Consider the following 12,693-nt stretch of genomic DNA (forward strand, 5'->3'; position numbering starts at 1 on the left):
TGTATTCTGTGAAATACCTCAGCTATTAGCATTCACATGTGGGGAGGGGTTAAAATAGCATGGAAACTGCTGGGTCTGGCTCTTTGCCTCATTGTAATTTGTATTGTTAGGGGCTCAGAGGCTAAACTTCCCTCTCAAATCTCTCTGCCTATATATGGAAAGTTCTGCAGAATGTAACAGGGCTGCAAAACAATCAAACCCCAGCCAGGGAGCAACAGCAGCAACAATAATAGGTATCTTTATTGAAATGGCATCCTCAGGCTGGAGAGGCACATCAGTGCTGCACTTTGCTTGATGCCACAAAGCAGCTCCCAAAAGCAACCCCTATGCCATATCCCAAACCTTTAACAGCCCACAGAAATGATGCTGAGCTAAACTGCATGGCTAAAGGATGGCCTCCCACTCCACAGGAGTCGTTAGGCCGTGGGTGGAGTGATGGCTGTGCTGTGGGCTGCATACTGAGTGCCCTGCACACATGGACCTGATGGAGCAGCGCCAGAGGAGGGCCATGAAAATGATCAAGGGGTTGGAGAAGCTCTGCTATGAGGCTGAGGGAGCTGGGGGTGCTCAGCCTGGAGAAGAGAAGGCTCCAGGGAGACCTAAGAGCAACCTGCCAGGACCTGAAGGGGGCTGCAAGAAGGCTGCAGAGAGACTGTTTGCAAAGGCCTGCAGGGACAGGACCTGGGGCAATGGCTTCAAAGTAGAGCAGAGCAGATTGAGATCGGACATCAGGAAGAAGTTCTGCACCAGGAGGGTGGTGGAACACTGGAACAGGTTGCCCAGGGAGGTGGTTGAGGCTCCTGGAGATGTTCAAGGTGAGTCTGGAGAGGGCTGTGGGCAACCTGATCTAGTTGAGGATGTCCCTGCTGTCTGCTTTGGAGGTTGGACTGGATGACCTTTGCAGGTCCCTTCCAACCCAGACTATTCTGTGATTAGAACCACAGAACCAACCAGGTTGGAAAAGACCTCAGACAGAGATCATCAAGTCCAACCTATGACCTAATCCCTAACACCTAAACCATGGCTCCAATCCAATCCCCTCCTGAACACCTCTAGGGATGGGGACTCCACCACCACCCTGGGCACCACATCCCAGTGGTCAACAACTCTCTCTGGGAAGAGGGTGGTGGAACCCTCAAACAGGTTGCCCGGGGAGGTGGTGGAGGCCCCGTCCCTGGTGACATTCAAGGTCAGGCTTGATGGGGCTCTGGGCAACTTGGTCTGCTAAAGATGTCAGTGCTCACTGCAGGGGGGCTGGACTGGATGATCTCCAGAAGTCCTTTCCAAACCACTGCATTCAATGACTATTACAGGTCCCTCTGAAGAGGGACCTCAACAGGCTGGACAGATGGGCAGAGTCCAAGGGCAGGAGATTGAACACATCCAAGTGCCAGGTGCTGCACATTGGCCACAACAACCCCAGGCAGTGCTACAGGCTGGGGTCAGAGTGGCTGAGAGCAGGTCCTACTGGTCGATGGTAGGCTGAACATGAGCCTGCAGTGTGGCCAGGCAGCCAAGAGGGCCAATGGCATCCTGGCCTGCATCAGGAACAGTGTGGCCAGCAGGAGCAGGGAGGTCATTCTGCCCCTGGACACTGCACTGGTTAGGCCACACCTTGAGTCCTGTGTCCAGTTCTGGGCTCCTCAGTTTAGGAAGGAGGTTGACTTGCTGGAAGGTGTCCAGAGAAGGGCAATGAAGTTGGTGAGGGGTTTGGAACACAGCCCTGTGAGGAGAGGCTGAGGGAGCTGGGGTTGCTTAGCCTGGAGAAGAGGAGACTCAGGGGTGACCTTCTTGCTCTCTACAACTACCTGAAGGGAGGTTGTAGACAGGCAGAGGTTGGTCTCTTCTCCCAGGCAGCCAGCACCAGAACAAGAGGACACAGTCTCAGGCTGCGCCAGGGGAGGTTTAGGTTGGATGTTAGGAAGAAGTTCTACACAGAGAGAGTGATTGCCCATTGGGATGTGCTGCCTGGGGAGGTGGTGGAGTCACCATCATTGGAGGTATTTAGGAGGAGACTTGATGGGGTGCTTGGTGTCATGGGTTAGTTGTTTAGGTGGTGCTGGATTGGTTGATGGGTTGGACACGATGATCTTGAAGGTCTCATCCAACCTGGTCTATTCTATTGTTCTATTGTTCTATTGTACATTGTTTTGGAGGCACTGACCCTGGCCGTTCTACTTCATTCTTGTACAGTGCCACAGTCACTGGTTGCTTGAAAATCAAGAACACCTTGACCTTAAGAGAGTGAAAGGCCACCCCCTCAGCAGTCAGGTTGGGCAGACAGAATGCTTGTCTGTTTGGTTTTTTCCCCCTGATGTTTCAGAGCTGCTCACCTGAATTACCAGGTACCTCTGAGGGTCTCGAGCCATTCTGGAGAACTCAGCAGCCAGCTCCTTGAATTTTGGTCTGCTGTCTGCATCAATCATCCAGCCTGGGGACAGATGAAAGGTGAGAAGGAAAAGAGTTAATTGTCAAGGGAAGAAATCATCCTCTTCTTAAACAGCCACAAATGTGAAGGCCTTGATGAAGCCCTTGATAGCTCTGGCCTGAAGAAAAGCTGCACTAGAGAGCCCAGAAGAATGCAAAGCTAGAACCCTGTGATGCATCTAGGATGGAAAACATCTGGGTTGAGCTAGAGAAAACATCTGGATTTGGGCTGTTCCACAATGCATGGATGTCATTTTGTCCTGGTTTAGAGCAGGACAGATTGCTCTGATGCCCCTGGAGCAAAACCAAACCACTTCACACACAGGGTTGGAGTATGAGAAAGCTTAAGTGGAAAATGCATTCACAAGCTACAATACTGCAATGTTGCAATGCAGAGTGGTGAGCATAGCAAAGCATATCAAACACTGAGGAAGGCTGATCTGGGGTTGACAGAGAAGCTCATTAAGCCAAAAGGCTTCACACAAAACCTCCACCAAATCAGACCACAAACCCAGTGCTCCTTGTCTGCCCACCTGGGGTTAACACACACCCCAGGGCTCTTTCTTCTCCCCCACTGCTAGGCTGGATTCAGCCTGGGCAGGCCTGAAACTGCCTCCCCTTGGTCCCTGGCATTAGACCTAAACAGGCCAAGACTATGCAGTAAAAATTATTCATGACCTGAAGGCTGGATAAGACTGGAGCCATCCTTCCCCACACCAGATCAGGGAGCTCACTGCCTCCAGGGAGGAGAAAGGGAAGGAAGACAATGACTTTGCAGGCAGATTTACAGAGATGCAGGATTTGTGGGAAGCCACACAAAGATGACACTTCCAGCACACCTGCTGGACATTCTGCACCTTCTGGAGGACTGCAAGTTTGAGGTTCCTTTTTACAGGCACCCAGCCCAAACTGGGACACTTCTCAATTTGCTCTGAGCTCCTGTTCCTCACCCCCAAAACAGAGACAACAACAATGCCTTGCAACTTCCTGTGCCTGTTTTGTCCATTGAGATGTCAGCTCTGACTGCCTCTTGTTATAGATGTGTCCAACCTCTCCAATCATAGAATTGTCAGGTTTGGAAGGGACCTCAAGGATCAGCCAGTTCTAAGCCTCCTGCCATGGGCAGGGACACCTCACACTAGAGCAGCTTGCTCACAGCCACATCCAGCCTGGCTGCAAAACCTCCAGGCATGAGGCTTCCACCACCTCCCTGGGCAACCTCTGCCAGTCTCTCACCACCCTCCTGGGGAAGAACTTCTTGCTAACTTCTTGCTAATCTGAATCTACCCTCTTCTAGTTTTGCTCCATTCCTCCCAGTCCCATCACTCCCTGACACCCTAAAAATCTGATCTTGGACTAGGAGGTTTATTACAAAGTTACTACTAAGTTGGACACGATGATCTTGAAGGTCTCTTCCAACCCAGTTTATTCTATTCTATTCTATTCTATTCTATTCTATTCTATTCTATTCCATTCCATTCCATTCCATTCTATTCCATTCCATTCCATTCCATTCCATTCCATTCCATTCCATTCCATTCCATTCCATTCCATTCCATTCTATTTTACTTTCACTGACCTACTGTTCCACAGTACCTTAGATGAAACATGAGCTGTTCAGCTCTAGGTGACCCTGCTCTGGCAGGAGGGTTGACCTGGATGATCTTTCGAGGTCCCTTCCAACCCCTAATGCTCTGTGATTCTGTGCAGGATGCCTGACCTGGCAACCACTTTCCAGGTCACTCTGCACTCATGTGTCTGCATCACAGACTCCACACAAAGAATTGGATGCTATTTTCATTCAGGAAGAGGGATTCTTTTGCCCTCCACTCTCCAAGAAGCACCCATTCAGAACAATAATTCCCAATCCCTGCTGAAGCTGTCTGCAAAACAAGCAAGTCACCACCAGCAACTAACTCTGCCTCAAAGGCAGCTCTTGCTAATGGAAGATCCTATCAGTCACTTTCCCAAGAACATGTTCTCCTCCTCCAGGAAGACTCAAGGAACCAGGCCTTACCTCCTTCACAGCATTTAACTGAAGAAGTGACCAACAGAGTTAAAACAAAGACAAAGGCCTTGGTCTGCATGGCTGGCTGCCACCTTCCATCTATTAGACTCTGCCCACTGAGATTCCTCCTCACACTCATCAGAAATCTGATCAGGTGGAACACCTTTTGCACCCAGCCAAGGTGAAGCCCCTTGCACTCTTCAGACCATTTCCACCCAACTGTTTCCAGAAGGGTTTTGTTTCTCTGCTCTGGTTGTGTTGCCTTCCTTTCAGTGGGTTGTGTGGGGGAGGGTGGGTTTTGGGTACAGAGCAAAAAGGGAACGGCCTGCAGGAGATGGATGAGGTTGTCTGCATGTTAATCTCACCTAAATTAAATTACAAACACCAGGGAGATGTTCCTAACTCCTTTTAAATTAGAAGCACAGCCTTGGGGGACCCTGTCACTCGTGTGGGCATCTTGGAGGTAAAAGGGTAGGGAGAAACCACGTGCAGGCTGTTTTCCTTTTTGCCAGAGCAGAAGTATTCATAAAGTTATTGTACTGGACTGAGCCTGATAAAAATTTATCCTCCCTGTAGCATTTCTTGTATTAATTTAATTTCCCTTTTCATTATTGCCACTGCACTCATCATTCTTGCTACTAACAATAACACCTCTGTGCTTGCTCTCCTCAGTATTTGGAAGCAGCCTTTCTCCTTCCAACCTTCCCTGGTTGGGTAGCCACGTCCCATAATTATGTCTAATGCTATCATTTCTTAACATCAGAATCAATTGTCATGGAAATGGCAAGGATTTACAATGACAATCATACAACTCTGGCTGCACAGGAAGGCTGTGAGATACCATCTGACAGTAATAAGAAGCTGAGGCAACTCAACCCTTCGTGGCTCAACTCTTTTCTCTTTTGCAACTGCAACAAAAGGTGCAGGCAGCATTTAAATGGAGTTGAGAGGGCCTTGGGAGGCCTCTCTTTTGAAGCAGCCTGCCCTGTTCCCCAGTACCACAGCTGCCAGTGTTCTAGGGACTGCAGAAGTGGCAAGGACTTACACTTCACCATCACCATATAAACATCAATGGTACAGATGGGAGGCTGGGGCAACCGCTCTCCTTTCTCCAAGAGGTCAGGGATCTCTCGCGTGGGGATTCCATCGTATGGCTTCCCACCAAAGGTCATCAGCTCCCAGATAGTTACTCCTAAACAGGGGGAAAAAAACAAGAAGAAAAGAAAAGAAGAGAATTGAGGCCATCCTCTTTGGATTCCTTCACAGTTTCTCACAGCACCAAGCTCTGAGCTGCAATCTCTTCTTCACTTTATGGGTGTGAGAAGCAGCACGATCGATCTGAGGCACGACAGGAAGGTCTGAGACAAATCAGTGGCACTGAAGGAAATGGAGGCAGTAACAAAAAAAATGCCTCACACCCTTTTATCACAGCAGAAGGGAGAATGGATGGCTGATGGACTCTATTATTTTAAGGGGGAAACCCACAGATGTTCCCTCACTCGGAGCATCAATTTCCCACCGAGGCAGAGCACTGAGCAATGATGTCATTGCCTTTGCCTTGTAAGTCATTCCCAGCCACTTGTGCTATCTTTGCCTTAAATAACATAATGGATTTGAGTTATGACAGTGCTGTGCTGCAACCCCCCAAGATTCTCCTTGTTGAACAGCCATAGGATTTGTTTTGGCATCCGAGCTGGAACTCAGGCTCGTATATCACGAGGAACAGAATTCGACCCCCAGCACAAACTTTCAGTCCTGCCAAAGCTGCTCTCACCACAGCTCAACTTCTTCTTTTTATTGCAAAGGTCATTTCCAATGTGCCTGCAGATCAGTGACCATATTGTGGCATCTGTCATGCTAATGGGAAAGGTGCTGGGCAGAATTGCCACCTGTACGAAACACACATCTATTTCACACTCATTTACCTCTTCTTTGATGTTCAGCAACTACAGCTTGCCAATTGTTTTGGCTCCTGTCCTCTCTGATTACAGATACCCTGGGCTTCATGCATTTAAAGTGAACTTTATAAACAGAGGCATATTTTATCCTAAGTGATGCAGGGTGGAGAGACTCTGAGGAGAAAGAGCCGCTTGACATGATTGATTTAACTTCCCTATGTTTTTCCTCAGCTGAATAGAAGAGGGCAGCTAACCACTCACAGCAAACACTATCTTCTGCTGCTACCCCCAGAGAAAAGTAAGCAATGAACAGCACTGCACACCTTTGTGCAGGAGACCAACAGAGGGCCACAAGGATGCTTAGGGGACTTGAGCATCTGCCCTGTGAAGAGAGACTGAGAGGCCCGGGGCTTCTTACTCTAGAGAAGATAAAGCTGGGAGGGGATCTGATCAATGTCCATCAACACCTGAGGGGTGGGTGCCAAGTGGAGGGGGCCAAGCTCTTGTGGGTGGTGCACAGTAATAAGCCAAGGATACAAACTTGACCAGAGAAGGTTTAGGCTAAACGTGAGGAGAAACTTCTTTGCAGTGAGGGTGACAGAGGCCTGGAGCAGGCTGCCCAGAGAGGTTGTGGAGTCTCCTTCTCTGGAGCCTTTCCAACCCCAGCTGGATGCATTCCTGTGCAGACTCCCCTGGGTGATGCTGCCCTGGCAGGGGGGTTGGACTGGATGATCTCTGGAGGTCCCCTCCAACCTCTAATGCTCTGTGACTTTATGATATGGCATCAAGAAATGCAAACAGGAGTCCAGAGCCCTAGACACTGCTGAAAAATTGCACTTACAAAGGTAGAGATGATTTATTAAAAACAGCTGTAATGGATAAAGAGGCAGACAGCTCAGCAGATGTGACACAGCAGCTTGGCTGGATAAAGGAATTAACACTGATGAATATCTGGTAATCAAACATGACTCCCATTTTGGCGTGTGTGCAGAGTCCACGCGAGCTGACCTGCTAGCTAGCTTGAGAGCTGGACACAGCAGCAGCAGGGAAGGGATTGTCCCCTGGCACTCAGCTCTGGGGAGGCCACACCTTGAGTGCTGTGTCCAGTTTGGGGCACCTCAAGACAAGAGAGATGTGGAGGTGCTGGAGCCAGGGCAGAGGAGGGCAAGGAAGCTGGGAAGGGCCTGGAGAAGAAATCTGATGGAGAGCAACTGAAGGAGCTGGGGATGGTTAGTGTGAAGCAGAGGAGGCTGAGGGGAGACCTCCTGGCTCTCTACAGCTCCCTGAAAGGAGGTTGTGGAGAGCTTGGTGCTGGTCTCTTCTCACAGGTCATTAGCCATAGAAGAAGAGGGAAGAGCCTCAAGCTGCAGCAGGGCAGCTTCAGACTGGAGAGGAGGAAGAATTTTTTCCCATCCAGAGTGGTCAGGGCTTGGAATGTGCTGCCCAGGGAGGTGGTGGAGTCCCCAAGGCTGGATGTGTTTGAAGGTGGTTTGGCTGTGGTGCTTGGGGCTCTGGTTTAAGGGTGATCCTTGTAGAGTAGGGTTCTGGGTTGGACTTGGAGATCCTGAGGGTCTTTCCTAACCTCAATGTTTCTGTGACTCTGTCTCTTTCTCTTCATTCTCTTGCTCTGTGTTATGACAAATTCCCTTTCATCTGCCTGTTGGTACAGAAAGTTCTATAAGCTTGAAAATGCTTTTTGACATCCATGGCCTTTCAGAGTTAAGATTTTCAAAGGGCTGCTGAGAATGATGACCTGTAGCTGTATTTTTAGGCCTCTGTGGCTGTGCTCAAAAAAGGTCTTCTTCTGTCATAATAATCAGCTGAATCAGCCCAGACCTTACGGCAGCCATCCCAGCAGGGACAGCAAGATAATAGACTTCAGTGAGCAGGGAGGTAACCCAGGAGACAAGTAACAACTGCTGTTTAGAGTTACATGGTCAAAAAGAGATTATTAAAAAAAGAAGAAGAAATGGAAACAAAGGAGAAGGAAAAAAAAGGGGGAGGGGAAGAAAGAGAAAGAAAGGGGAAAAAAAGGGGAAAAAAAAGGGGGAAAAAAGGGAAAAAAGGAAAAAAGAAAAGGGAAAAAAGGAAAAAAGAAAAGGAAAGAAAGAGAAAAAGGGGGGGAGGGAAAAAATGAAGGATAAAAAAGGAAGAAAGGGCGAAAAAAGGGAAAATAAAAGGAAAAAGGGAAAAGAAGGAGTAATGATTTTTTAAAAGGAAAAAAGAGGGGAAAAGGGGAGAAAAAGGGGAAAGTACAGAAACTATGGAAAAAGGGGGAAAATGAAAAAGGAAAACCTGGGGAGAAAAGGGAAAAAAGGGGAAAAAAAGGAAAAAGAAAATATGAAAGAAGGCAAAAAATGGGAAATAAATGGGAAAAGGGGGGGAAAAAGGAAAAAAAAAGAAAATATGAAAAAAGGCAAAAAATGGGGAAAAAAAGAAAAAGGGGAAAAGGGGAAAAAAATAAAGAAAATATGAAAGAAGGCAAAAAATGGGAAAAAATGGGAATGGGGGAAAAAAAGGAAAATTAAAGAAAATATGAAAAAAGGCAAAAAATGGGAAAAGAAGAAAAATGGGAAAAGGGGGAAACAAGGAAAAATAAAGAAAATATGAAAATAGGCAAAAAATGGAGAAGAAAAAAAGAAAAATGGGAAAAAAGAAAAAATAAAGAAAATAAGAAAAAAGGGGGGAAATGAAAAAAAAATTAAAAATGGGGGGAAAGGGAAAAAAAGGGGGGAAAGGAAAAAATAAAGCAAATAGGAAAAAAGGAAAAAATGGGGGAAAAGAGCATAAGATGGGGAAAGATTTTTAAAAAGGAAAAAAATGGAAAAAGGAGGGGAAAGGGGAAAAAAGGAAAAAAGGGGGAACAGGAAAATGAAACAATCATTTTTAAAAAGAATGGGAAAAAAAGGAAAACATAGGGGGGGAAAGGGGAAAATAGAAAAGTATAAGGAAAATAAAGGTAAAAGAAAAGGAAAAAATAGGGGGAAAAAGGGAAAAATAGAAAAGTATAGGGAAAATAAAGGAATAGAAAGGTAAAAGAAAAGGAAAAAATTGGGGGAAAAGGGAAAAATAGAAAAAATAGGAAAAATAAAGGAATAGAAAGGTAAAAGAAAAGGAAAAAAATAGGGGGGGAAAGGGAAAAATAGAAAAATATAGGGAAAATATAGGTAAAAGGAAAAATAGGGGGAAAAAGGGAAAAATAGAAAAATATAGGAAAAATAAAGGAATAGAAAGGTAAAAGAAAAGGAAAAAAATAGGGGGGAAAAGGGAAAAATAGGAAAATCTAGGGAAAAGAAGGGAAAAGAAAGGTAAAAGAAAAGGAAAAAAATAGGGGGCAGAAAGGGGAACAGAAAAAGATAGGAAAAAGAAAGGAAAAGAAAGGTAAAAGAAAAGGGAAAAAAAAAGGCAAAAAAAAGGGGGATAAAAAAGAAGGAAGAGCAAATCCCTTTGGGATGACATCCCCTAAGAAAAGAGGATCTCTTTAACACATCCACCCAAATTGTGGCTGCTGGCTGCAGTTTGATGGTGGCAGTGGCTGGCTGGCATCTTGCTTTTACAGTCTGTGGCTTCCTGTAATGCCAAGATGCCAAAGTGCCATCAGAAGATGTCCCTGCCTGCTGCAGGGTGAGTGGACTCGGTGACCTTTGGGGCTCCCTGCCAACCCAAGCCGTTTTGAGATGGTAAGGTGACCCTGCTTGGGCATGGGGGTTGGCCTCTGTGGTCTCCAGAGGTCCCTCCCAACCCCTTGCATCCTGTGATAAGGATAAAGAGGCACAGGTTTAGGTGTGCAGGATTACCATAGCTCCAGACGTCACTCTGGTGGGTGAACTTCCTGTAGTGTATGCACTCCAGAGCCATCCACTTAATTGGCATCTAGGGAAAGACAAGAGAAAAGTGACCTGAGAATTATAGAACCATGGAATCATAGAACTGTCAGGGTTGGAAGGGACCTCAAGGCTCAGCCAGTTCCAACCCCCCTGCCATGGCCAGGGACACCTCACACTACAGCACATCCAGACAGGCCTGAAAAACCTCCAGGGCTGAGGCTTCCACCACCTCCCTGGGCAACCTCTGCCAGTGTCTCACCACCCTCCTGGGGAAAAACTTCTTCCTAACATCCAATCTGAACCAACCCATTTCTAGTTTTCCTACATTCCCCCCAGTCCTACCACTACCTAACACCATCACAGTGAAAATGTTCTTCCTCATGGTGAGGTAGAACCTCCTGTGCTGCAGTTTATATCCAGTGCCCATTGTCCTATCACAGGCTGCAACTGAGCAGATCCTGTCCCCTCCCTCTTGCCCTCCAGCCCTCAGCTATTGATAGACATTGATCAGATCCCCTCTCAGTCTTCTCCTCTCCAGACTAAACAGCCCCAGGGCTCTCAGCCTCTCCTCCCCAAGCAGTGCTCCAGTCCCCTCAGCATCCTTGCAGCCCTCCCTTGGACTCTCCAGCACATCCATGTGTCCATACTGAACTGGAGAGTCCAGAACTGGATGCAAGATTCCAGGGGAGGCCTCAGCAGGGCAGAATAGAGGGGGAGGAAAACCTCCCTGGATCTGCTGGACACACTCCTCTGCACCCCAGGATCCCCTTGGCCTTCTTGGCCACCAGGGCAAATTGCTGTCCCATGCAGAGCTTGTTGTCCACCAGGCTGGTGTGGGCAAACACAGCCCCAGGTTGGGCACTAGGTTCCCCCTCTTGAGTTTGTGTTAAAATCAGGTCCACAGTGTTCCCTCTTCCTGAGCTGGGCCTGTCAGGCACAGTCCTGCAGACCATTGATCTCTCATGGACATACAGTAACAGCAGATTTTCACCCTGCATGAACTTGTACAGGTTGCCTCCCATTGGGAGCTATGGAATGACACCAGGGAGAGAGGGAGCTGCATGCACAATCTGAACAGCTGGTGGGTGGAAAAGCAGAGGATGTGTCTTCATTCAAATCCTCATGAAAATACCTTCCATGCAGTTGAGTAATGAGCATAACCTATACAGCTGTGGCAAAAAATAGCACTCTTTAATAAAAGCTGGCTTAGCACTTGTGAGGACACTTCATCCTCCTCCACTACATTCTGAACAACTCTCTTGCCTTCCTTCCCATTAAGTACAACAGGGTAGCTCCAAACTTGGAGGAACTGCTGAAGTAGCAAAGCTGCACTGCTCATCATGGGACAACTCAGGGTGGAAGGGACCTCAAGAGTATCTTGGCCAACCCCAGGTTCAAAGCAGGTTCAGCTATGAGATCAGATCAAGTTCATCTGGTTTAACATCTTCATTGGTGACATGGGCAGTGGCACTGAGGCACCAACAGCACCAAGCTGTGTGGTGTGGCTGACAGGCTGGAGGGAAAGGATCCATCCAGAGGGACCTGGACAGGCTGCAGAGCTGAGCCCAAGCCAACCTCATGAGGTTCAACAAGACCAAGTCCAAGGTCCTGCAGCTGAGTCAGGACAATTCCAGGCACCAAAATAGTATGGGCAGGCACTGGCTTGAGAGCAGCCCTGAAGAAAAGGCCTTGGGGGTGCTGGAGGAGGAGAAGCTCAACAGGAGCCAGCAGTGAGCACTTGCAGCCCAGAGAGCCAAGCAGAGCCTGGGCTGCAGCAAGAGAAGTGTGGCCAGCAGGGCCAGGGAGGGGATTCTGCCCCTCTGCTCCACTCTGCTGAGACCCCACCTGGAGCTCTGTGTCCAGGTCTGGAGCCTCTATTCCAGGAAGGCTCTGGAGGTGCTGGAAGGTGTCCAGAGAAGGGCCATGAGGATGAGCAGAGGGCTGAAGCTGCTCTGCTCTGGAGACAGACTGAGAGAGTTGGGGTTGTTCAGTCTGGAGAGCAGAAGGCTCTGAGGAGACCTTCTTGTGGCCTTCCAGTATCTGAAGGGGGCTACAGGAAAGCTGGGGAGGAACTTGTGAGGGTGTCAGGGAGTGATAGGACTGGGGGGAATGGAGCAAAACTAGAAGTGGGTAGATTGAGATTGGCTGTTAGGAAGAAGTTCTTCCCCATGAGGGTGGTGAGACACTGGCAGAGGTTGCCCAGGGAGGTGGTGGAAGCCTCATGCCTGGAGGTTTTTCAGGCCAGGTTGGATGTGGCTGTGAGCAAGCTGCTCTAGTGTGAGGTGTTCCTGCCCAAGGCAGGGGGGTTGGAACTGGCTGATCCTTGAGGTCCCTTCCAACCCTGACAATTCTATGATACTAGTTTGGACTTGAAAATCTCCAAGGATGAAAATTGCTCCAACCTAAGCAACCTGATCACTCTTCAACTGTCCTGATGGTGAAAAACATTTTCCTTTGATCTAGTCTGGATCTGCCTTAGGAGGCTGTCCATACAACTTTGAATTGCAAATGTCTTCTGGATCTGACAGGATGC

At 48.1% G+C, this 12,693-nt stretch overlaps 1 protein-coding gene across 1 annotated transcript in view; it reads right to left on the reverse strand.

The window, feature by feature from the left end:
* Positions 1-12,693, reverse strand: part of ERBB4 (erb-b2 receptor tyrosine kinase 4) — a 747,707-nt gene that overhangs the window by 17,765 nt on the left and 717,249 nt on the right. The window contains exons 22-24 of the mRNA XM_054177007.1: positions 10,131-10,206; positions 5,481-5,627; positions 2,334-2,431 (exon numbers count right to left, since the gene is read on the reverse strand). Of these exons, the coding sequence (XP_054032982.1) occupies positions 2,334-2,431; positions 5,481-5,627; positions 10,131-10,206 (321 nt within the window). The remainder of the gene's footprint in view (positions 1-2,333; positions 2,432-5,480; positions 5,628-10,130; positions 10,207-12,693) is intronic.

Source organism: Dryobates pubescens, chromosome 37, assembly GCF_014839835.1.
Source record: "Dryobates pubescens isolate bDryPub1 chromosome 37, bDryPub1.pri, whole genome shotgun sequence".
Lineage (NCBI taxonomy): Eukaryota > Metazoa > Chordata > Aves > Piciformes > Picidae > Dryobates > Dryobates pubescens.